Here is a 24933-nt window from a genome sequence, read left to right on the forward strand (position 1 = left end):
AATTATATGCAGATTATACAGTTAGCTATAATTTCTGTATATGTATATTTTAATGTATTGGTTAAAAATCACAACAACAACAACAAAAAAGATAAAAACAAAAAAAAAAAAAAAAAACCCTTAAGTCTAAAACATAAAAGTTTATCTCTGTAAGCTACACTGATTCCAATGATTAGGGGACTATTCTAGCTGTAGGGTACACTTTGGACAGGTTGTTGCTAATAAGAATAAACAAATATCCACGTGTTTTGTCTTATTATTAATCGCCACACACCTAAATCCTACTTGCTACAACCTTTCAGTGCCTGTAGGGGCACCAGAGCTAATGGATTCGATGTTTGCGCTCGCTTGCATCAGAGCAGAAAAAGAAGCAAAGGGCGGCCTTCAGCGATATCCCACATTTAGCCAAGTTCTTTTAGCTATAACGAAAAATCACTTTCCCTCCCTTTAGATAGCCGATGTAAGGTTTGTGCGGAATAAAGACTCATTCATGTAAGTGTGAACGACAGCTACTTCTTATCCATTTCTTTGATATTTATTGTGTGTTAGCTACAGCTAAACAGCTACACCTCGCTATTGTTTGCGTTGAGGAACTAGTTTAACTTAGGCATGCCTATGCTTTGTTAGGTTCAGTCTACTTCCTAGAAACTTAGGCGAGTAGCGTCGTGTTTTTGGTAACGTCCGCGTATTTCCAGCATCCATAGAAGACGTGTGTTGTATCACTTCGGTATATTTTGGAACAGTATGAAAATTGCTAATATTTGCTAGCCGATGGTGATGGCTGGTGAGAACTGGACGGTCCCTGGCCGCGGGTAACACACGTGCGCTAACTGTTATGCGCCCATTATCGGACATATTCACGAAGCGCTTTCCCTCATCTCCTGTAAAACTTTGTTGAAATAAATGTATTCTTCACACAGTGCTGTCTTCATATAGAGGAGAGTGCTTAGTGGCTAGAAAGAAAAAAAAAAGCGTGTCTAAACACAAAAGCACTGCAATAATAAAGTTAATTTCGGTCCGACTGTTAAGTTAATGGAACATAACGGGTGACTGTCTAAAGCTAGTATAACCGTCCGCATGACTCGGTAGCAGCCCATATTCTCTTCCGATTAGCAACCACAATTAAGAAGTGCCTTTGAAAATGTTTAGAAATAACAGGTGATATCATGTTATTTATGACCATCCAGGGTTGACTGCTTCATTTACCGGGTTTATGCGCCGTGGCCGCAGTACTGTCAGAAGGTGATAAATGCTCGAAGACTTGTGCACATTGTTTAGCACACAGTGTGCACTTTGTGTTGATGAAATTCGTGACAAACCCAAAAATATTTACATGAGGCAATGAGCTATCCGATGATGGAGCGCTTGATTCCAGATGCTAAGTTTAAATGGGTCCTAACGGCTCTGCTTATTGTCAAACTCTTCAGGTGTGTAGGTTTTGTAGCTTTCTATGGCTTCTACATTATACTAACCCGTATCTGCTCTGTTGTTACTGTTATTACCTCGCAAGCTAACAAAATGTTTAGCGTCACTTTCCGGAACTAAAAGCATGTCGTCATTACTAAATGCGGAAGCTAGAAATAATGGAAGGCAAGCGGCAAAGAAGCCCCTGATAAGTTGAAATCCTATACTGACGGTTAACACTGAGCAAAGGAGCTTTTTAGTTAGTACAATCTGCCCGTGTCCAGTCAATGATGAGAAGTAATTTTTTTATTTATTTAGTTTTCACCTGTCATTTTAAAATGACTCTACTGAATCTTCTGATTCTGATACAATTTCAGGTGCTGACTGAGGGAAAGGGACAAAACACGCAGACATGTCTGGAGCGTGTCTGGACAGAAGGACCCGCTGGCAGGAGATTCAAAAGGGCCTCCAGTTCATCCAGTAAGTGTCCCTGGTTTGTTTCTTTTTCTTCAGTGTGTGACTGTTTTCCTGAGCCATTTATTAGTTAGTCTTGGTCAGCTTTGGCAACTATTTTGATAATCTGATAATCATCTTATTGGTTTGTTTACATACAAAAAATTAGGGTCTGTGAAAGTGTGGTTTTTCATTCTATTATGGTTTTGCATGTGATGTCATGTGCATATTGCTCAAGAGCTGTCCGCCTCATTAGATGTGATAACCGGTAGAGATCACATCCAATAACTTGTATGTTTTTTTTGTTTTTTTTTTCATATTCATATCACTGCCTCTTCTTCATCTGCCTCCTAAACCATTACTCTCTCCTGCTCATTGCTCTCATCCTCTTTCTCCCCACTCCTGAACTGAAGTTAGTTGCCATACTTAAAAGTAAACATGGGGTTCTAGCATAATAATGTTTAGTAGGTTATTCACTTACTTGACGTGTCAGGATTGCTACACATCTAAAATGGCCGAAAAGTTCATGTCACATGGGAAGCGATCACGTGTCTGCAAAACCACAATCTCTCATTTATCATTTAAGATTCGTACATTAAAATTTTCATCATCTTTCTCTTCATCCGCCTCCTCCCTCGTCTCCACCTTATCGACTTCCTCCTCACTTCAAGCCTTGAAGTGAGGAGGAAATCTCTTGATTTCAAATTAGGGATCTAACAAAAGAAAACTCTATATAATGTTTATTTATAATGAGTGTTGTCACAGTAAGTTATTGTCACTAGCTGTCATCAGACTTGCAGCCCTTCTGTCTCTGGACAGCTGATGACAGATGGTTGTAAGCTAATGTTATGCCAGTGTCCTAAAACACTCTGACTTTCACTCACATTTTGATTACATTGTCAGACCGTATGAGAGTTTATTTGCTAAGTTTACGAGTCATTAACAACATTACACCCACTTCAAAGAAAATTTGAGTAATGAGCTGTGCTTACTTAGGTTCAGGAGATCCTCAACAACTCTCCTCAGTATTGTGGTCAGAGGTGAGGTTCATTGACTCATTACTCCAGGTTAAGGCAGAAACAGTAGGAGAAACATGCTGGTACAAAAGCTCAAAATTCATAGGCAAAAGGAATCAGTGACAATAATAGTTTATATCCTTGTATCAGAATATTAGATTACTTGGGTATTCAAACAAGTTACTTTTTAATTTTTACATATACATACATACATTTTTTTTTTTAACATCAGTTTGACTCACTTTTTCCTTCTTTGAATTTGGGTATCATTGACATTAACATATATAGTGATGCCACGATACCAAAACATTTAGTAGTCAGTACTCAATAGAATCGCATGATTCTCAATACTCAAACAAAATGATCCTCTTATGTAGTTAAACAAACTATGTATTAAAAAGTTGTTGTAAAACATGGAGTCAGATCTTTTATTTAAAATGCATGCATGTTGTGTTGACAGAATACAGACTGAAATGTTAGGATGTTTACAGAGTAGCCTACTAATATTACAGCTATGTTACATCAGCATTAGGGCTGCAACTAAAGGTTAGTAATACAAATTAAATTGCTAGTAGGATTTAAACAAAAGTTAATGTGCAAATAGGAAATTAAAAACGGCTTCTGTCCATAAGTTAGGGTTCAAATTAAATCAAAAAGATTTTCTTTCCAGTTCATGAATTCACGATTGCAGTGAACATGCTCTGGAGTGACGCTTGCTCTTATCTTTGAGATGATGTTCCCAGATGCTGATAACCATCCTAAAGATGCTCTCTGTCATTACTTCAGGTATTTGAGAAGTGCAAAGCCTGGAAACTCATCTTAATACTAGTAAAACAGAATTAGAAAAAACTGTTACTTATCAGAAAAGTAGTTATATATCATAGTTTCTCAGATGGCGTAGTGTTCAATGTCAATTAAACTAAATAATTATTGACATGATCCAACCTACAGATTAACTACCTAAAGATAGGTGGAAGACTATTCAGAAGAAATGTTAATGTGTGAGGGGGGGACTTAAGTTTGTAGCTACTTCTGTTTAATTGTTTCCTCTTGCGTATCACTCATTGGCTAACAAAATTTACATAGTGTTCGCTTAGCAAGCATCATGCTGAGAAGTTTTCCGACAGGTAAGCTAACATAAACATTACTGTAAAAACCTAAACATTATCGTACAAACATTAACATAAATGAGACATCAATGCAATGCACCAGCTTAACGCCCTAAATCTGATCATTCAGAGTTGACATCACAGCTCCATTGTGTCGTGGAAGGTTTGGTTTATTTGAACACTGCTTTTTAAGAGTGAACCATTATCCCTTTGTCAGCCACCCTTGAGTGCAAAGTACTCTCATAGCTGAATCTGCCTTTCTTGAGTTGGAGCAGAGCTTCACTACTTGCCATCTTCCAAGTGTAGTTTTTGCTGTCCCATTTGTATTTTTCCCTGTGCTTGTGGGCTTTGTTTCTAGTGTTCTACTTCAGCATGTTTGGCTAGATTAGAACACTTATAGCCTTCTTCAGTTTCAGAAGAATGGCCACCTCTGTGCATACATCGCCTGTGGATGTTGGTATGGAATCATAAGTAGTATTGATTCTGGTGACATCCCTGACGTCCCCCCTACAGTGTAATCCTGTCACACAATATAAATACATTTCTTGAGGTTTTAAGCATGTAGCACATGGCTTCTTCATATGATATTACACTATTTTTTTTTTTTTTTTTTTTTTTTTTTTTTAAACACTATTTTGCTCTTCACTCTACTCTGAGCCCCTCCCAGATGGCCAAACTCCTCACCCTATCTCTAAGGGAGAGGCCAGCCACCTTTTGGAGAAAGCTGATTTTTAACGCTCGGATCTGCGATACCGTTCTTTCAGTCACTACCCAAAGTTCATGACTGTAGGTGAAAGTAAGCATGTCAACCAGTAAATTGAGAGCTTTGCTTTTACACTCAGCTCTCTCTTTACCACAATGGACCGGTACAGTGTCCGCATCGCTGCAGCGCCAATCCGTCTGTCGATCTCGCGCCCCCCTCTCTGCTGACTCACAAACAAGACCCCGAATACTTAAATTCCGCTACTTAAAATACTTAAAGTCAGATAACACAATACCCATTGGATGATTGTAAAGGAACAGATTGAAAATAAAAACTTGTCTCCCCCCCCCCTTTTAAGAGTAACTAACAGTCCACCACAATCTCATTGGGTTGTTAATATCAGTTGGAGGTAAGAGAGACAGCCGATTACTGGTATTACTTCAGTTTTGTTTCTAGCTTCGTATTCAAGCATCAGGCAGAATTCCTTTATGACCACATGTTGTTTTAGAGCTGAGCAAAGCAGTTTAGCTTTTCATTTCATCTAATCCACCAAGGGCATTTTGTTTTAAAACAAAAGTGATACTTAAAATACTATGGTGAATGCCGTCACTGTGATGTAGTATGTGTGTGTAAAGTTGACAAAGATGAATGAAATAGGTCTGCCACTTAGATTTTTTTCACACCGAATCATTAAATACTTAATTGTTCAAAAACATGGCAACGAGCGAAGTGGTATTTTGTTGTATGCAGAGGAGCTCATCATGCCTTGGTTGAAAGGACTGCCTAGAATATATCGCTCTCCTAGTCCACTGTTTAAAAGAAGAAATGCAACTCTACATACCAGGCAGCAGCTGTAGTGGAAAACAGCCTTTGAGGAAAAAAAAGACAAACTTTTCCATGATAGCATTTAATGGCACAATGGAACCTTTTAGTGTAGCAATTTATCCAGCTAGTTTAACATTGCATCAAATAATTGATGACTGTTGATGATATTAAGCTTGATAATGACTGTAGGTCTGTGTTGACATCTAAATGAAATGTAGGTTTGTGAACTGCTTGTGACATAAACCACACCCTGATTAGAATCATAATACAATTTTACTTCCTGGCAGTCACTACTATTTAGTATAACTTAACAATACAGTCAGAACCAAACCAGTAGATGATGATGATGATGATAATAATAATAATAATAATAATAATAATAATAATAATAATAATGGATTGCATTTATATAGCGCTTTTCGGGACCCCTCAAAGCGCTTTACAATTCCACTATTCATTCACTCTCACATTCATACACTGGTGGAGGCAAGCTACAGTTGTAGCCACAGCTGCCCTGGGGCAGACTGACAGAGGCAAGGCTGCCATATCGCGCCATCGGCCCCTCTGGCCAACACCAGTAGGCGGTAGGTGAAGTGTCTTGCCCAAGGGCACAACGACCGAGACTGTCCGAGCCGGGGCTCGAACCGGCAACCTTCCGATTACAAATGGATGGTTTGGTTTCAATACAGTTTTTAGGATGTTTTACTTAAAAAAAAAAAAAAAAAAAAGGGTAAAAAAGATCAGGGTAATTAATGTAATTTACAGTTTCTCACACACATACATAATTTATTTAATGGCTGGCACTTTGTAATTTCATTTTTATTTCTTTCTTCTAGATCAACCCTTCCATTTCCTGGGAGTCAGGAGCAGTATGAGGTAAGCAGTGTAAATTTGAATGGACGGTGACCCAGTTCCATCAAAATTTGAGTTAAACAAATTTGACGTTATTTTAATTTATTGGGTAAAAAAAATAAAAGGCAAGATATAATTTCCTGCATCTGTGTAAAGACGTATTACTATATTACTGGACTTTGTATGTTTTGTTTTATTTGTATGTTTTAAATTTTCCAGGTGTTCATAAAGGACCTTGTGTGGAATCTGTTTGGAGAAGGAAACGACGTGTTTAGGGAAGGAGAATGGACAAAATCCATCGAGATGTTTACTGAAGCACTGAATATAGCAGATTATGCTGAATCAGAAGATATCTGTGTTCAAACAGGTTTACTAGAAAAGCTGTATGCAAATCGAGCTGCGGCATACCTAAATATTGTTCCGGTAAGTTGTGAGCACAACATTGATCACAAAGTCACTTTCAAACTTTGCTCTTAAAATTTACATATTAGTTTTGTTAGTAAAATGCATAATGGTGAGAAGGAAAACTCTAAGGATAAGGATAAGATACTGTACTAAAATTTTGGATGTGAAAAACAAGCTACATTATTGTTTGGTCTGTTTGTGCTGTTGGCAAAGTGATTTACTTAATCATATTGAGATAATACAGTTAAATATAGTTACTGCCCTTTTTTTTTTTTTTTTTTTTTTTTTTTTTTTTTTTGTTGCTCCCCTGCTCTGCTGTGTAATTGTTATTGTAGTCTGTTGGTAGATGGTTGCTATGACACATGTCATGCACTATTCAAATTTTTGTGGATGGAAAGATGTTGTGAAATTAAAATGACAGAATGTTTTAATAAGGTTTCTTAGGTGCATAAATGCTAGAAATGGGTTATTTTAACCCAGTGGTATGTGGTTGCTAGGCCGCATGATAATGTCATTATTTGTCATGTAAATAAGAAACTTAATGGGTTTAAGATTTATCTGTGTGCCAAATTTGGTTGCTCAACTGATTGCCAGAGCAATTTGGTAGTGAAGGAATACAAACAGTGTGTTCAGATTGAATTCAGTTTGAATTCAGACTGCATTGACAGGAGAAAGTTTCCTCTGTAAGTAAGATGGACACATTCCAGGGGCTCGGCACAGTCTAAATGCAGTCCAGAAAGTGTAGCAATGTCTCTCTGGAGCACATCATACTACACTCACCATATTCCTTCTGGAACTTAATCACTGCTCTGAACTCATCCATGATATTGTCCAGGGTCCTCGCATTCCTCGTGATGATAGCTGTACAGACGGTTTATATTTCCCCCTGTTTAACCCTGTGCTTAGCTCCTCTGAAAACATGTGGGGTTTTTTTTTTTTTTCTTCATATCTCTTCTTGAATTAAATTCCTCGCTCTGTACAGAAATCAGAGCATTCAGCTAGTGAAGATTCTTCATTGCCATGAGTATAATGCAAAGGAAATAGACTTGCAAAACTTGACATTTGCCCAAAAAGTAGCCATTTCACATTCGCATCAAACAGCGAGCAATGAAAATCGACTTTATTGTGTGATAAAGTCAACAAAAATAAAAGCTCCTGCATCCTCCATTCAGTGCATAAAACACAGTTTTAAATGACAGATTAGTAGATGTAGAGGTGGATGGTGATGACCATGTTATGTTTTAAGGCCTTCTTACAAGTCATTTTATCTCTGTTGTATAAAACAGATGATCTGTCATTGACATAATGTTAGAATAAAATCTGAATTAAATTCTTGAACTCAGAGTACCATTTCACTGTCCCGAGTGTCCCAAGAGTTCTACTAAAGTGAAGCCTTACCTGGCTTTGCTATTGCATGTTCTTTTCTACATTATCAGTTAAATGTGCATTAGTGTAACTAAAGGTTTTCAAATACTTACTGAATTGCTAACTCGCTTTAATGCTACAATTTGCATTTCCAGTTTGACAGTAATGCTTAGCCTGAGGACCAGTGGGTTACCTTAACATTAGGGGGAGGGGTGTTTAACTTTGATAACCAGGTCGATTTATGCCAGATATATATTTTTGGTCTTTATAAAAACACATCCAAGAGTTCTGTTCTGTACTGGTGAAGCTGACACTAGATTGATTAGATTTTGGACAGTGATTTAATAACACGTGCTGCTTTTAACTTTGATTTAAATTGTTACCAACACTCTGCATTTAGAAAAAATAAAATATATATAAAATGTCACATTTTAGGAAATATGCTCATTTGCTTTCTTTCTTTGTGAGTGTAATACCTCTCAAGTCTAAATACAGATAGCAACTGCTTAGCACAAAGACAAAGAATCTTAAGAAATGGCTAGTCTTGCTCTAAGATATTAAATTATAGTGTATGTCATGTATTAAATCCATTTGAAACTAGTTGAAAACTTATAACAATACACCAGAAAGGTGTAGGTTTCATTCATCAAAATGTAACTTAGTAATGGGAGAGACTGGGTTCCAGTAAATCAAACTGGTGGAAAATCAACCCTACTTTCCTGTTAGTGTGTTTGCCCTGTATTGAGTCATGTTACATGGCAGTAAAAGCACTCTGCTGTCTTCAGGGAGGAAAAACGACACACCACACCCTTACCTGAGTCAACTCACTGAACGTGTAATGTCAATTTAGGACACAGGAAACTTTTGTTTTGTGCACACAGACCATGCCTCAGTATTCTTACTCTGTAACATGTTTTTTTTTTTCCATAGGGACTCTATGACCAAGCACTAGAAGACTGTGAAAAGGCTCTCCGGTTGAATGAGGGCAACTACAGAGCTCTGTACAGAAAAGCAAGAGCCTTGAAAGAGTTGGGGCGACATCAAGAGGCCTATGAGGCTGTTGCCAAATGCTCTCTAGCAGTGCCTCAGGTAAGGAGGCCCAATCACCCCACCTTTTTTTTGTCATGGACAAGTTAGCTAGTAATTCTCATACTGGATATATATATAGAGGATACACCAAATGGCTGCTTTAGCAAATGAGCGGGACTTAAGAAAGTTTCATAGACTGATATACCCTGGTCTTCAGTGTAATTAGCAATCGGTTTTGCTTTCTGCCATCTTAATTTACTGATTTCTCTTCCTTTCGTACAAATAGTGCTCAAATCTCAGCTCAGGAGAAGTTTTAAATTACCAAATGTTGCCAAATCACTCAACCCCCACTGGTCGTGGCAGATGGCCGCCCCTCCCTGAGCCTGGTTCTGCTGGAGGTTTCTTCCTGCTAAAAGGGAGTTTTTCCTTCCCACTGTTGCCAAAGCGCTTGCTCATAGGGGGTCATTTGATTGTTGGCGTTTTCTTTGTATTCTTGCAGGGTCTTTATCTTACAGTATAGAGCACCTTGTGGCTAATGTTGGTGCTATATAAATAAAATTGGATTCAAATGAATACTGAGTTATTCCTACTTAATGCTGTGAAATGAAAACAATACTCTGCTTTAAGTGTTACGAGTGCATAAATGCTAATAAGGCCTGACTTAGATTTCTGTGGGGAGTCTTTACAGTTTTCTTTACAACTAAACCTACATAAATGGCTGACATTGTCGCAGGTATTTATGTTTGTGCTGGTGCTTTGTGTTAATTATCTTGTGGTTGTGTCCCAGCTGAGAGAAATAAATAAAATGCTGGAACTTTATTTCCCCCTGGGTCTCCCTTCTTTCTGGGGATTTATGCTTCAGCAGGAAAAATACGGTATCTATGTCGTAACTACAAACCGCTCAAACGGCATAGCCTTACGTACGCCGCCCGAGAAATGTAGCTACATGTCAAGTTGGCACAGCCTCAAAATATTGTGATTGGCCTGTTCATCATTGTTTCCTCCCATCTGCTTTTTTGCTGCACTTTTTGAATTTATCAATGAGAGGATAACAATCATCCTCTCAATAAAAGGAATAGCAACCATAGCATCAACATAAGGATTCACAAATGTCAGCAAATTCTTGAAGGGTAATCGTGGCAATTGTCGTATACGAGGGAAATATACAAAGATGTGGAAAAGCGTGAGGGACAACAATGTTAGCCCCTGAAGGGGGAAAAAACCTGACCATAACAAAGGCCTGCTTTAGACTTCCACAGGTAGACTTTGTAGAGCGCAGAGACCATAGGGTTTTATAGGAGTTTGAGGTTACGACGTAACAGAAGCATAAATCACCAGTAATTGGTCATTTTAGCCTAATGGTAGGTGGTTGCTTGGCCACATGGCCTATATGACAGAGAAGCACCTTCAGGGGCAGACATACCTGTATGCCAAGTTTGTCTGCTTAACTCTTGATCGTGTAGGAGTATTTTGCAGACAGAGATTTTAAAGATTTTGTTATAGTGAGTTAGAGATTGTTTTCATAAAAGGTGTATTGTGCTGCATAAACCATATACCAGAAGTATGAACATGTGCCGTTACATTCACTGGATCTTTGTAGTAAAGGTATAAAAGTAGTAATTCTACATGTGCACTTTGAATCATCATAGATAATATAAAAAATGAAGAAAGTTTGGTCTGTAGCCAGATTTTTGTCCACCTCCACCCACACCCTTTCTTTCCCCTAACCTCTGTACGCATTCTGGTACAGAAATTTGCTTGCTTGAAGGACTGCAAATGTAACCTTGGATACAAAAAATGTCAGGAAGACTTTGTATTACAGCCATGCTTTAAGAAGCTCTGCTTTATAAAGTAGTGGTCTCAACATGCACCATGTTTCTGTCATGTATTTGTATAGAATACTATGAATGGAGGGGCGTATCTGTCAGATTTAATTTTAGATAGACTCTCCAGGTTGGTAAAATAGTGCAGTGAAAGATTTCGAGAAAAAAAAATCTTAATTTAACATGAATAGGATGTAGGAGATTATTAATAGCTGTAAAACATAAAGAATCAAAGGCGGTAACTGTCCTGTGTTGTTTCCCCAGGACTCCAGTGTCACACAGCTGACTCAGGACCTTGCCAAAACTTTGGGGTTGAAAATCCGTAAAGCTTATGTGAGGAGTAAGGTATGGATGTATGATGACAAAGGGGACCTGTTAGGTTTTTCAGAATTTTATTTATTTTTTTGTATATCCGCTAATTAAGCAATGACTTACAAACCCTGCTTCTGGGTCCAAGCTCCTACTGTGTTCATTAAGGCTGTTCTCTTTTTTTTTTACATGTTGCAATGCTCTGTATATTTTTATTTATTTATAAACAAACCCCTTAAAAAATTCCTGTGATTGTTGTATGCTTCTCTAGCTGTTCATTAGCACAGTTCATATGCATCACATCTTTAGGCTTAGTTTTTAAAACCCTGCGATGTAACTATTCTTCACAAAAGAATATCTCTGAGGCTCAGTAGGTGCATGACTAACCCTGTGTTGTGGATCGATCATCACAGGCATTCTCTTGACTGAAGTTTGGTCTGTTTTCAGCATCTTTTTCACTGCCACATGATTGCATCTGTCTCTGCCCAACAGGGACACTCAACTTAACGTTCATCCTCCATTCCTGTTTAGTTTTCCGTCTCCATTGATGTTCAAAGAGAGAGCAGAGCTGCACGTTTTTTTTTTTTTGTTTTTTTTTGTTTTGTTTTTTATTTATAAATCCCTCTGTCAGAACAAGGTGGATCAACTTTAGATGGAAACTAGCAAGCTAACTTCCTGCTGACTTTAGGTTCTGTTACACTTCAATCCTGTAAAGCCCCTTTTTCATGGACACCTGGATGTTAAACTTTATCGTAACACGTGGGAGAGCAACCACACGGAACATTTTATTGACAAGTTAGGGCAATTTTAACTCTGCGATATCAGTGTTTGTTTGAGTTTGGACCTGGAAATGATGATGATGTCAGACTTAAGGCAGCTAAAATATTTGACATAAACGTGTAATCCCTGCAATCCAAAAGCTCAGGATTCAGAGTGCACTAAAAGTTAAGCTTGAGTCAGATTTTACAACTTTTGGCTTAATGTGATGCTAATCAGTTGCTTTGGTTACTGCAGTTGTCCCTGTCTGTGAGCCCACACCTGCTCTCCGCACATACTCCACCTGACCACCTGTTGTTTAGACTTTCTGTTCACAATGGAATAGCCACTCAGAACAAAGTTTGCTTAAAGGAAAAGGAGCTAAAACTGCTCTGTCCAAAAATTAAATGCAGAGCTTGGAGCATAATGGGTCCCCGGTTACGGTCAAAACAAGTAAAACCACTCTGATTCGTGGAGGTGGTTTTCAATGAATTGCTGTGTTAATCGAATGATAAGGAAGTGAATTCATAAAAAGATTTTATTTATTTATTTACAGCCTGCCTTGAATGTTTTGAGAGGATCAAGTTATCAAGATGCGTCATGTGACAAGGTAAGCAACCTCAGCCACACAAAAGAAAATATGTAGCAGTAGTTTTCCAAGACACAAGGTGATCAATAACAATTTGTATTTTCCAGTTTTCTTATGGCTCAGATTCGGTTGAAAATATAGAAATTGGTAAGTTTCGGTCCTTGATAACCTTTTTATTTGCATATCAAAAGATGCCAGGGCTAAAATCACTCAATCTGTCCATCCTGTTATGTGTTTTTTAGAAGTGCCTCAGTTAACCCAGGATAGCAGTGTTTTGACTCCAGGACCAGCTCCCATCCAACCTCCGGTGGCAGTGCACCTACCTCTGAATGAAGCAGTGGTGGATGAACTCCCCTCTACCAACAATATTTCATCTGTCCCCTCATCTGAACCTCCAGGCTTCGAATCTGTCGCCCTGCCTGTGTCTGCATCCACGTCCGATCCCCTCCCTGCGCTCACATTCGTAAATGGGTGCCGAGCCAGTAAGCCTTACCCAATTCTTGATACTAGTCAAGATTTTGATACGGACATCATTGGGGACGACCTAGATGATCTTCTGGACCAAGCTGGCCCCGAATCTACTATGGTTAGTTAGCAGGATCCCTGGCAAATCAATAAGACAGTGAGTTTATATTTGAACAGACGTGTGACTTTCCCTAATCTCCTCTGTCAGGTTATTCCTACGGTGAAGGGGCCTCTTCCTTTACCTGCCAGTATTGCCTCAGGCAGTTCCATGTCAAGTCCATTCCTGATGCCATCGCACATCAACCCTTTTCTCCCCAGTGGTCCACATCAGTGCACTGTAACGCTGCCGCCTCTCTATCACAAATCGGGGTCAAGTGCGTATTTTGGTATGGACACTTTTGACCCCATTTCACCACCACTGGACTCTCTGGATAGTCTCAGCATATCAGACTTTAAACCAGGTATGCTACTTCACCTCTTTACTTGGGCTAAGATCACTATTTTTCCATCTGTATCAGATACACAAATAAGCATTTTCCCCTCCTACTGTCACAGTTTCAGATTATGCTCCAAGTGCATTCCTTCCACAGGTAATTACTGTTTATCAATAATATCGAACCATCATCAGTTCAATCTTTGTTACAGGCTCATATCACATTGTTTTTCTTTGTTATTACAGATCAACAATAATCACACCCCAATGGGGATGGCTGTGGGTATGCCTGATGTAAAAGGCCTCCCTGCTGCTGTTGATTTAGCAAAGAACCCCCTAGCTGAAACGCATGAATTCAAACAAGCCTGTTCAGTGTGCTATGTCAAAACTGGTGAGGAATTGTTTTGACAGTACACTTATTTAACTGTCTGCTTTTTGTTCTGCTGTAAGCTCAAATTTGTCACCGTCTTTGAGGATGGGATGGGAAGTAGGGTTTGGTGCAACTTGTTTCATATTTTCTCTATTCACAGGGCCTGGAGTGTTGGATTACACACTTCATACGGAAGACCATAAATGCAAAAAGGATGTATTACTTGGCAGAATCAAGCATTTGCCAGACAAAACATGGAAACTCATTCGACCCAGACCAACAAAAACTCAATATGTTGGACCTTATTACATTTGCAAAGGTTAGTTAATTTATTTTTAGTGTAAATGCCTTTCTCACAACCTGTTTCATTTATTTATGTTGATTCCCCAAAGCATGGATGGGGGAACTCTTGGCCTCATGGGCCGGTGTCCTGCAGGTTTTAGATGTGTCCTTGATCCAACACAGCTGATTCAAATGGCTAAATTACCTCCTCAACATGTCTTGAAGTTCTCCAGAAGCCTGGTAATGAACTAATTATTTGATTCAGGTGTGTTAACCCAGGATGATATCTAAAACCCGCAGGACACCGGCCTGGAGTTCCCCACCCTTACACTGAATCAAAACATTAATTTACGTTTGTTTTGCCAAGAAATACCTGAATTATCAAAGCTCTTTTTGCACATTTGCATTGTTACAGTGCGCTTATTTTGTTATGTTCATCTTCAGCTCCACATTGTTATTGTTTGATAACTTTGCAAAAAACCCTTAATTATCATATAATTACCAGTTTAGCTCCTCTCCCTTTTAAGGCTACGCTGTCTTTAAACTTTCTTCTGATTGGTCGCCACTCCCAAATAGAAGTTTGGTCTGTATTTTATTTGATCATCCACCATTTTAACTGTATACATGACATAGAAAATAAGGAAAAGCTTAATAGCCCCACTTTAAACTCGAATCATTTACCACCTTTTTACAGAGACTGAATAAGATAAGAAATCCCTCTTAGTGGGTCCCATTCCCTCTTTGCTTGTTTACACTAAAACCAACAAATGTGGCGTAATGCTGTCCCAGTGTGCATTTTCAGAAAGCTTGCCAGCATTCTGAAATCAGAGGCATGACGTGTATTACAACAGTGTCAGTGTCTAGTGTAGCGTGTCCCCCCCACACTGGCTTTCTCATGAACACAGATGTCAGTTCAGCTCTGTGACTAAGTCTGCCTCTGGCTTAAAGGAGCAACAACAATATGCCCCATTCCCTCTCTGTACCTTTCACTCAGAAAAGCAAGGCAGGAAAAAAGCATGCAACAGCACTGCTATTTCCTGTTTTATTTTACCTACTTATCCCTACAGAACATGTACACATTTATCTTCAGAGGAACATCTGTAACATGTTTTATGACTGACTTTGCTTCTAGCACTCTTTGTGATAATAAAACGTGACCTTGCGTGTTGCAGAGGTGGCTGTTGGAAAAGATTGCTTGTACCCTGGCCACTGCACATTTGCATACTGCCAAGAAGAAATTGATGTTTGGACTCTGGAGCGGAAAGGATTTATTTCCAGAGAACTGCTCTTCGATCCTTTTGGGCCAAACTCCAACATCAGGTTGACTGTTCCCAAGATCTTGCAGGAGCATCATGGGATATTCATGTTTCTCTGTGGGGTGTGTATTTTGATTTAGTGTCTTATCCAAAACTAGTGTGGATGTATGCAAGGCAGGACCAGTACTTCTGGTTAAGTTATATTAAAGTGCCAAATCTTCGTTTTAAAAAAATTAATATTTTCGGTTCAGTGTTTTAAAATTAATTGGAAATACAAATTCAAGGGGGAAAAATCCTCACATTTAATATTATGCCAAATGTTTTGGCGCGAAACTGTTTTGTTTCAAATAAATGTGCTGATGCACGGATGAAGTAGGATATCTGTCAGTGTTTATTCATCTCATAGACTGTAGTGATAGTGTTGTAGTGCTGCTGCATGTGGGGATTTGTTTGTTTGTTTTTTCCTTGTGAGTTGAGGAGAAAATCTTTGGCCTCGTTGTAAATTGATTCTTTTGCTCAAATATGTTAAATGCAGAAAACAATGCAGACAGTTATGAAATGAATAAACTGGCTCATTTAACCACAGTAGTAAATATCTTTTTCATTGGAATGGAATGCGAGACACTTTTTCTGCTGCTCACGTTTTATAGGTGATCAAAGTGTGTATAGCATAAAGGTGTGTGTATATATAGTTTATTGTCTTGTTAGTTTAATGCCTAAAACAGATATTTTATGGGAAATGTGCTGTTCTGCAGGTGTGCTTTGACCACAAACCCAGAATAATCAGCAAGACCAACAAAGATGACCCTTCAGTTTGTTCTCATCCTGTGACAAAGCATGACTTTGAGGATCATAAGTAAGTCAATCACCATTTCAGCACATGAAACCATCTTCATTTTATTTGTGACTTAAAGGATTTACCCTTACAGTGTTTAGATCTTAGAATATGAAGATATTCTGGAAATACATAAGAATTATCAGATTGCGAGTTTGATCACTCTGTTTCTTTTTGAAGGTGCCTGGTCCACATTTTGAAAGAGAATACAGTCCGGTATTCCAAAATAAGACCCTTAAGTCCCCATTGCCAGCTGGATCTTTGTCGCCACGAAGTCCGGTACGGTTGCGTGAGAGAGGATGACTGTTTCTACGCCCACAGCCTCATCGAGCTGAAGGTCTGGATGATGCAGCACGAGCTTGGTAAGACTATTCTTTGAAAATGATACAAGAACTGGGTGGTATTGCATCTGAAATGCTCCCTTTTCTTTCCCATAAAAGACTGTCATTTTAAATGCTATGTTTTCAAATATAAATCAAATTACATGGATATTTGGTTTTCTGGATTACACAGGTATCACTCACGAAAACATTGTCCAAGAGGCTAATAAGTTTTGGAATGCAACAGCTTCATTGCAGGGAGCTCAGGTAAAACCAGTGTTTTGTTTTTTTTCCTTTCTCTAGTAGGTATTTCTACATTAAACATACATAAAATAACAATAAGAAGAATTTTATTGATCCCAAAGGAAAATTCCTGTCTCTGACATATGAATTTAAGGGTTAAGTGTAAAACATTTCTGTTTTACATTTAACAATAAGGAAATGAAGAACCCGTATTTTAGACCGTTTTTTGCCCTGAATTAAAGTACAGTGGGGGAAGTAATTGTTTGCTCTGCTGAATTTCTTTTTTGCTCACAAAGAAATAAACAGTCTCTAATTTTTATGGTATATTCATTTTAATGGAGACAACATTTCAATCAAAACAAAAAATCGATTGGATAAATTGATTTGCGTGTCAATGAGTGAAATAAGTATTTGATACCCTACAGCCCAAACAGAATTCTGACTCCCACAAATTGGGCAAACAGCCATTTAGTCAGTTACAGATACTTGTGCTCTCACAGAGAGCCCTTTTCCACTAGTAAGTACTTGGGTCAGCTCGGCTCAACTCAACTCATTTTTAAGGGCTTTCCATTAGGTGATAGTACCTGGAACCTTTTTAGTACCTACTTGGCTGGGATTCCAAGCAATCTGAGGCAGTCCGACCATGTGACCGCATGCCACTGATTGACGTCACTTGATCAGTCATGACAGCGTCTCCTTTATGAAAATAAAAACAGCCATTTTTGAAACCTGGCAGCAAGGGAAATGGCTACAAATAAAACAACACCATGGTCCCTACATACACCAAGCAGCAGGTATGCCATCTCCATCGTTGTGGTGTTTGTGTTGCATACAAATGACGTCATAGGACTTTTCGCTACGTTGCTATAATGACCCCATGCATATTTAAGTGGTGCGCCGGTGAAATGGAAAACATCTTGAGTCAAGTAAGTACTAGTGGAAAAGGGCTAAGAAATGTCTTCCATTACAACCTTTCCACCACCAAGACCAAAGGGCTGTCAGAGGATGTCACTGACAAGACTGTAGACCTGCACAAGGCTGGAAAGACCATCAACATGTACAGGCCTATCTTAAGTTTGCCAGTGAACCTCTAAGTGTCTAAGAGAAGGCGAGACGAGAACCTCTTTCTCTCAACCAGAACACTGAAGATGGGTAGTGGATGGGTCTTCCTGCATTACAGTAATCCAAAACACATTGCCAACAGACAAAGAAGTGGCTAAAGAATCATATTAAGGTCATGGAGTGGCCTAGCCAGTCTCTAGTGCTAAATCCTATAGTAAATCGGTGGGAGCTCAAGCTTTGAGTTGCCAACTGGCAGCCAAGAAGCCTAAAGGATTCAGACAGCTTCTATAGAGAGGAGTAGGCCAAAATCCCTCCTGAGATGTGTGCAAACCTGGTGACCAACTACAAGAGGCTGCAACAGGGGTTTCTCCACCAAGCTGTAAGATGCTTTGTTTGGGGATTCAGTGTTATTTTACTCAATGATATCCAAATCAGTTTATAACTTATATGTAATGTGGTTTTTATGGATTTGTGGTTGATATTCTTTCCCTCCATTAAAATGACAGTACTACAAACATGACACATTGTTCATTTCCTTGTAAGTGAGCCAACTTACTTGATCTGCTGCTGAATTTGTAGTTATTTTCCCCACGCTAAGCTGTTGCCATTGTCATTAGCCTTGCACTATATACATTCATTTAATTCTTTTAGTTGTTTCATTGTTGCGAAGGGAAAATTTATGTTTAGTCACAGATTTTAACAAGTCCTTCAAAATATACTCAGCAGCTTCCCAGTGCACTGAGAAGATTTGGACCTCCGAATCTGAAGATGATGTTTGTTTGTGGCCAGTGCTGGAGAAACGGCCAACTAAGTGAAGCTGACAAAAACAAGAAGTATTGCACAGCCAAGGCAAGACACACGTAAGTATTTGGATGTCTTCGTGTATGTGGGGGACTACAATCCATTATGTCATTATTGAGTCACGCTGTCTTTCTGTCTCAGGTGGGCAAAAGACAGGCGGGTGGTGCTTGTAAGTTCCCATGAAAGGAAAAAGTGGACAACTGTAAGACCGCTTCCAACCAAAAAACCCATTCCATCTCAATTTGAGGTATGTTTCCAGCACCGTCTTCCCATCTTATATTTGCCAGACATATAATATATTCAGATTTCGAATAATGGAGACCAAATGTTTTCTGGTCTCTGTTTAGATTTGCATGCATGTGACAGCTGGCAAGAAGTGTCAGTACATTGGGAACTGCACATTTGCTCACAGTGTGGAAGAAAGAGACCTTTGGACCTACATGAAGGAAAACAACAGTGAGTTTTGTTGAAGCGATTGGCTCTCTTAATGTGTAAAATTTAATTGGTGAATGTGATGTGGCAAGCACATTTTATCCCCTCATTTAGTTGGAGATATGGATCAACTTTATGAGCAATGGCTGCAGTCTCAAAGGCCTGGCTGGGGTGATGAAACTTCCACTAACTCAGTCAGAGAAAATGGGAAACAGATCCACATGCCAACTGACTACGCAGAGGAAGTGGTGAGTTGATAAGTTAGTGGATATGAAATGTAGCTCAGTGGCATCTAGTTAATATTGTGCTCAGGGATGTTTGCAGCTAGACTATTAAATTGTGGTTCTTTCCCTAATTTGCAAGTAAACTACACTACCTGGTAGTTTAATCATTCCTATTTCATTAATGTATAACAACACGGTATTTGTGTGGATGCTATTTCACCTTGTTTTTTTAGATTGTCCCTAATTATACCTGGTGAGTTCTGCCTTTTAAATAAGTTGGCAGTTTTTAATAGACTAGTACACTAAAGTGTACTTGGACTGAGTGATGCATACATGCCAGAATACATTTGAACGCTGTGCATTATGTCCTGGCTCGCTTTTCGTTTTGGGCCCAGGTGTGGTGTGATAGGTAGTATGAAGGTTAACCAAGCCCAAGCGTGGACCAAAAATTGCCCAAATTAAGCCAAAGAGTGCATAAAGTTATGAATCTCATTGTGTTCATACATACTTGGAAGGGGTGTCTGAAAGAGAGAGTGAATGGGCGATCGAAATGGGAGCTGAAATAGTAAGAATTATACTTGGGCATAGATCCTTAAACAGAATGTGAGTTTGGGGTAGAATTGAGAGGAATAGCTATGTGGGGACTGGAGTACAAGCCTGTGCTTACTTTAAGTACACTCTTGGGCCTGGATTATATTTCCTGCGTCCTTGTGATCGCTAAAGTCTGTGTGATATAAATTAGTCATCAGACTAGACTGAGTTATGAGGATGTGGATGTCTGTATTTTTTTGTGGCTGTGTGGATTCGCATATAAAGAATTTGCATTATAATGCACTAGCTACACATGTGCCCCAGGCAGCATACTTCAGAATTATAAGCGGAAAGTCTATTTGTGTCCTATTCAGTAGAATGTAATTGAGGCTTTGTTCAGTGGCAACATCCGTAATTATGCATCCTGAATTATGAATGTTTTATTTAATTTTTTTTTAACTGGAAGCAAAGCCAGTGCTGAATTTCGTTAAATGTGCCTTTTTATTTATTGGCCATGAGGTCAAAGGTCAAATCCTGTATAAGTCTATGGAAAACTATCCCTCAAGCTGACCTCTGTAAAGGCGTTCTTGTCAAGTTCAACAAGCTCTGTCACAGTTTTATTGTATAGAACATTAAGTTCTTTTTGGAAATGTTGGTTATTCTAAGCATTGTGGCAATTATCCAGGGTTTCTGCTTGAATAGGTGTTAGCCAATTAGCATATGGTTTTACAATCCTATTTGGACGGCACTCGTCGCATCCAGCTTTAATTGAACAAGATGGGCAGTGTGAAAGTTTTATGTAACAGGGCTTCGCCAAATAGAGGGTGATACCATGATCGCTAAATCCATCATTTATCCTGTCTTTCATGAAAGTGTTTTCATTAACAACAATGTTATTCTGTTCTTAGTGCTATTTATTGATGAAGCAGAAAATAGTTGGATCTAGTGTGTCTACCCTGCATATTTTGGTGAAATTTCTAAAATGTATTTGTTAATTAATTAAATGAAATTGTTTCTGCAGGCTGGCAATCATTGTTGGCTCTGTGGTAAAAACTGCAACAGTGAGAAGCAGTGGCAGCAGCATATCACTTCAGAAAAACACAAAGAACGAGTTTTCAACTCTGAGGATGATCAGAATTGCTGGCAGTATCGATTTCCCACAGGCACTTTCAAAGTTTGTGAGAGGTAGGTTTATCAGAAACAACGCTTACTATGTGTCTTGTTACAAGTCTGATTGTTTTCGATGGTTGACATGTGCTGTCACTTTTTGGCAGGTTCCTCAAAGGCACGTGCACAGAGGATGACTTGTGTAAGCTGGCTCACGGGGAGCAGGAACTAAAAGAATGGAGGGAGCGCAGGGAATTCCTTTTGATGAAACTTGCCAAAGCCACAAAAGACCATCTTATAGCACCAAATGACAATGACTTTGGAAAATACAGTTTTCTGCTTAAAGACATTAAATAATGACGTGATCACAATATTCATGCACACTTGCAAATGATGCAGTATTCAGTCTCGAATCAGGTCATCTTTGAGGGCCTCTGACGTGCACAGGAAATAGCCTGATCACAGCATGATTTTAAAGGAGGGCATACAGGACAGGCCCCCTGAATGATGGCTGTTTGCTCTGATCAGAATTACAGGAGTGTTATCATTAAAAGCAAATACTGAGTGTTAAAACACTTTCCAGAAGCTTTGCAGTGCACCATTCTGTCATACTGAAAATGGTGGGGAGGGAGGAAGCATGAGTAAACCTTGATCAGAGTCATGTTCAGATTCTTACAGTTGACCTAAACAAAAAATTTTTTTTCCCACAAACAGTTTGTATATGTTAATGACCTTTTACTGTTTTAAGTATCAATTACTTAAATAAAGAGTTGAGTTGACATTCTTTTATTTTAATCAGTAAACATAGGTCATCTTCACTTTCCATTTATCTAATAGTGTTACCAATGTAATGGGCACCACACCAAATAAAGCTCCTTTTTTAATCTGTTTTGAAATGGCTTTTATTTAAGCATACACATGCCCAATTCCAGTAACTAAATACAGAAAAGGTGTCCATCTCACTGTAATCATTATGAAAGCAGTTTCATACATTGTTGGTTGTTGTATTGTCTTATAATGGTCCATATATTACAAGCCTGTATGTTACAGGTAACATTGTTAGAGTTGAACTAAAATCATTTACATTAAACACAAGTTCAGAGCAATCCTCAGTGATGGCTTTATACACAATGGGGAGTTTTGAACTCTCATGTCAATACTGATGCAGTGTTTTAATAAAGACCTGATGCATTATTGAAAAGTTATTTGACCATGTTTACTTAACAAAGGTATTCTGAAAAAGAGTCAAAACCTCAAAACAGTACTAGTACAATGAAGATAGTTTGTTTTTTTTGGTCAAGGTTAAGTTATCCATCTAACAGCTCCAGTGACAACTTTGGATTAGGAGCCACACACACCAGTTTTCTTAATCACTTGACCTCCATCAAACAAGTCCAGCAGACAGGAAAGTCATCTTTTAAGTCTGCTGAGGTAACATTTGACACTTCAGTAGTATGTAGCAAGCTACAGGAGGAGGAGCACTTCAGCCCAGCATTCAAGCCAGCACCTGCTGCAGGTCATCCACCTCAAGCTTCCACATCCGTCTGTGAAGTGCAGCAAGCTCCGAGAGGTCTGCCATCTTCACTGCACGGATGACTGGTTCTGGTGAGATCGCCTGAATGATGCCCATCACCATGACATATTTCCCTGTAAGAACAGCAGCAAGTGGTGAACTGTTGACCGACAGTGATTTCAACGGTAAATCGTGGTTGGAGAGATAAATCTGCCAGCTTGCTGCCACAGATTTTAGGATTAATGCTCTCCTTTCAGCCTAACAAGCTGTGCTCTGATGAAAATATTCACATTAACCAGGATTCTCATGAATTCAATAACAGGCCACTAATATCTAGAGTGAAAATTATCTCATTTAAAAATTGTTGTTCAACTACAGCTTTTGAACTTGCAGTGTGTTAAAACCTTATTAGAATTTTAAAATACCGGTCTGAGTTCATTAACAATAGTAGTTATACTTTTTATTTGTAATTAAAAAAAAGAGCCTATCCTGTTGTTTTTTTCTTCTATTAAGATACTTCTTAATAACTCCTAGAATGTAATGTCATTTTGTGTTTGATTCTGTCACTAGATAAAAATGCAGTAAATGGGGACAAAGCTATATTTTTCTCTTTAACCAAACAGAATATACGTCCCCTTTCTAATTGGTCCCAATAATGACTAAGCAACAAAAGCAGTTTCTTTTCACTTACCGGTATATATGCCTAATAGCCAATAATTGTTCTCGTGGGGTAATTTAATTTTAGCTTCTGTGTGGATTGAAACAGAATCTAGCTTGGGTCTGGGTCAGTTACCTTGGGACAAGCACGGTTTCCCTTTGGGGATGTTGTTAACACCCTGAACAATGAAAGTCCCCGTCTCATCCATCAACAGCACGGTGTCTCTGTCCTGCTGGACTTCCAGCACAGTCCCCTGCATCCACACCAGCGAGACGGGCAAAGAGCGTCCCCTGCCCAGTCTAATTACACAGCCGGCCCCGCTATCAGCGGTGCCCCAGTTCCCTGCCGCCCTCAGCTGCCCCGACAGCACTTTAACAGGCGGGGGACGTGTCCTTTCCACGTCTGTCTTCTCTACTTTGGACATCACTGCCAGACTGCTGCTGGCTTCAAGCGACGGACAACTTGCGACAGCGTTTTCATTTCCCGCCTCCCCACGAGCGGAAGTCGTGGCAGCACTCTTTTCTGGCAATAAAACACGTCCTCGCCTGATTCCTTCAGAGTAAAAGCATCAAAACTGAACTTCAATCACAGGCAGGTGAATAGGAGGCAGCATATGATAGAGGGGAAATTCACAGATAAAACACATTTAATTAGTGTAACTGTCATTTCCGTATTGTTTGTAAGCATCACAGGGGGGATCTCTGGGCATCAGGTCAATTTGTGAATGTTACAAAGTTTTAGTCTGCTGTGATAAAGAGCTAAAACCTTGTATAGAAATCAGCCTGACAAACTGTGATAATGAATGAAATGTACAGTAGTGTATGTTTACAATCCGACAATCCTGAAGCTATATTTAAAAAAAACATGTTTTTTAAAATGGACAAAATAGAAAGTGTCTCCATTGGTATTTTTGTTTTTGTTTTAAATACTGATAGCCATTTATGCAAGATTGCTGCAAAATACATCTGAGTCCAAGGAGCAGCTCATTTTGTTATTTAAATCTGATGCATACTCCATGGATGCATAGGAATAGCTCTGACTGCAGCATAATATTCACTAAAGCCACACGGGAGGGGGGTCTCAACAACTGCTTTAGTTGCATATTATAGGGGTGAGTGATGCTGATTAATATTACTGTGAAAAACACTGCTTGAATAAACAAAATGAAAAACCACAAATTAATACTAATTAAACATACCAACAACTGCTGTTGTTCAGCTCCTAAAAATACAGAGCTGTTTATTAATCTGCCAAAAAGTGTTGAAGACTAATGAACACTACATAATGCCACTCTGGACATGACAATAATCATGACAAATGAGTTTATTACTAGAATTTATGCAACTCACCTCCGCTATGACAAGACTAATAAGTCATTTTGAGAAAGTTGCATAATGTGGTTTATAGATTCAGCTTCACTTCCACCCCTCATCGTGTAACTTTTCCTTGAAAATTAAGGGTTAGGAAGTCTGAACATTTCAAGTCCATAATAAAACTTTTTGTTGGCTGTTTAATACAAGGCAAGCACTTCACATCACTGCAGGGCTAATAACAGAGCAAAATCCTAGAGGAAAACATGCTGCGGTCTGCAAGAAAGCTGCTACTCTGGAGATTTATTTGTCTGCAAGACAATGACCCACAACAAGAAAGCCAAAACTGCACAGGATTGACTTTAAAGGTTCTGCAGTGGCATATTCCAGACCTCAATCTAATTCACAATTTGTGGCAGGACATGAAAATTGCTGCTTGTTCACAGCCTCTAT

The 24933-nt window shown here is 38.9% G+C and overlaps 2 protein-coding genes across 3 annotated transcripts; one reads left to right on the top strand and one right to left on the bottom strand.

The window, feature by feature from the left end:
• Nucleotides 1–320: 320 nt before the first annotated feature.
• On the top strand, nucleotides 321–21883 carry zc3h7a (zinc finger CCCH-type containing 7A). Of its 2 annotated transcripts, none has more exons than XM_040046678.1 (23): nucleotides 321–492; nucleotides 1782–1884; nucleotides 6347–6386; nucleotides 6582–6785; nucleotides 9063–9221; nucleotides 11249–11329; nucleotides 12606–12659; nucleotides 12746–12785; nucleotides 12881–13224; nucleotides 13312–13564; nucleotides 13659–13693; nucleotides 13783–13927; nucleotides 14067–14225; nucleotides 15361–15566; nucleotides 16200–16300; nucleotides 16460–16641; nucleotides 16793–16866; nucleotides 18631–18764; nucleotides 18847–18952; nucleotides 19053–19161; nucleotides 19252–19385; nucleotides 20914–21077; nucleotides 21167–21883. In XM_040046678.1, exons 2-23 carry the CDS (start codon nucleotides 1817–1819, stop codon nucleotides 21354–21356), a joined length of 2982 nt encoding a protein of 993 aa, XP_039902612.1. In that variant the 5' UTR covers nucleotides 321–492; nucleotides 1782–1816; the 3' UTR covers nucleotides 21357–21883. The 2 variants fall into 2 exon arrangements, with proteins under 2 accessions (XP_039902612.1, XP_039902603.1); XM_040046669.1 differs by having other exon boundaries at nucleotides 322–492; nucleotides 18628–18764.
• Nucleotides 21884–22281: 398 nt separating this feature from the next.
• Nucleotides 22282–24028, bottom strand: rmi2 (RecQ mediated genome instability 2). The gene is made up of 2 exons (XM_040046707.1): nucleotides 23306–24028; nucleotides 22282–22646 (listed from the first exon to the last, which is right to left on the bottom strand). The coding sequence occupies exons 1-2, from the start codon at nucleotides 23592–23594 to the stop codon at nucleotides 22495–22497; spliced, it is 441 nt and encodes a 146-aa protein (XP_039902641.1). The 5' UTR covers nucleotides 23595–24028; the 3' UTR covers nucleotides 22282–22494.
• Nucleotides 24029–24933: the final 905 nt, after the last annotated feature.

Source organism: Simochromis diagramma, unplaced genomic scaffold (genome assembly GCF_900408965.1).
Source record: "Simochromis diagramma unplaced genomic scaffold, fSimDia1.1 OVJJ01000321.1, whole genome shotgun sequence".
NCBI lineage: Eukaryota > Metazoa > Chordata > Actinopteri > Cichliformes > Cichlidae > Simochromis > Simochromis diagramma.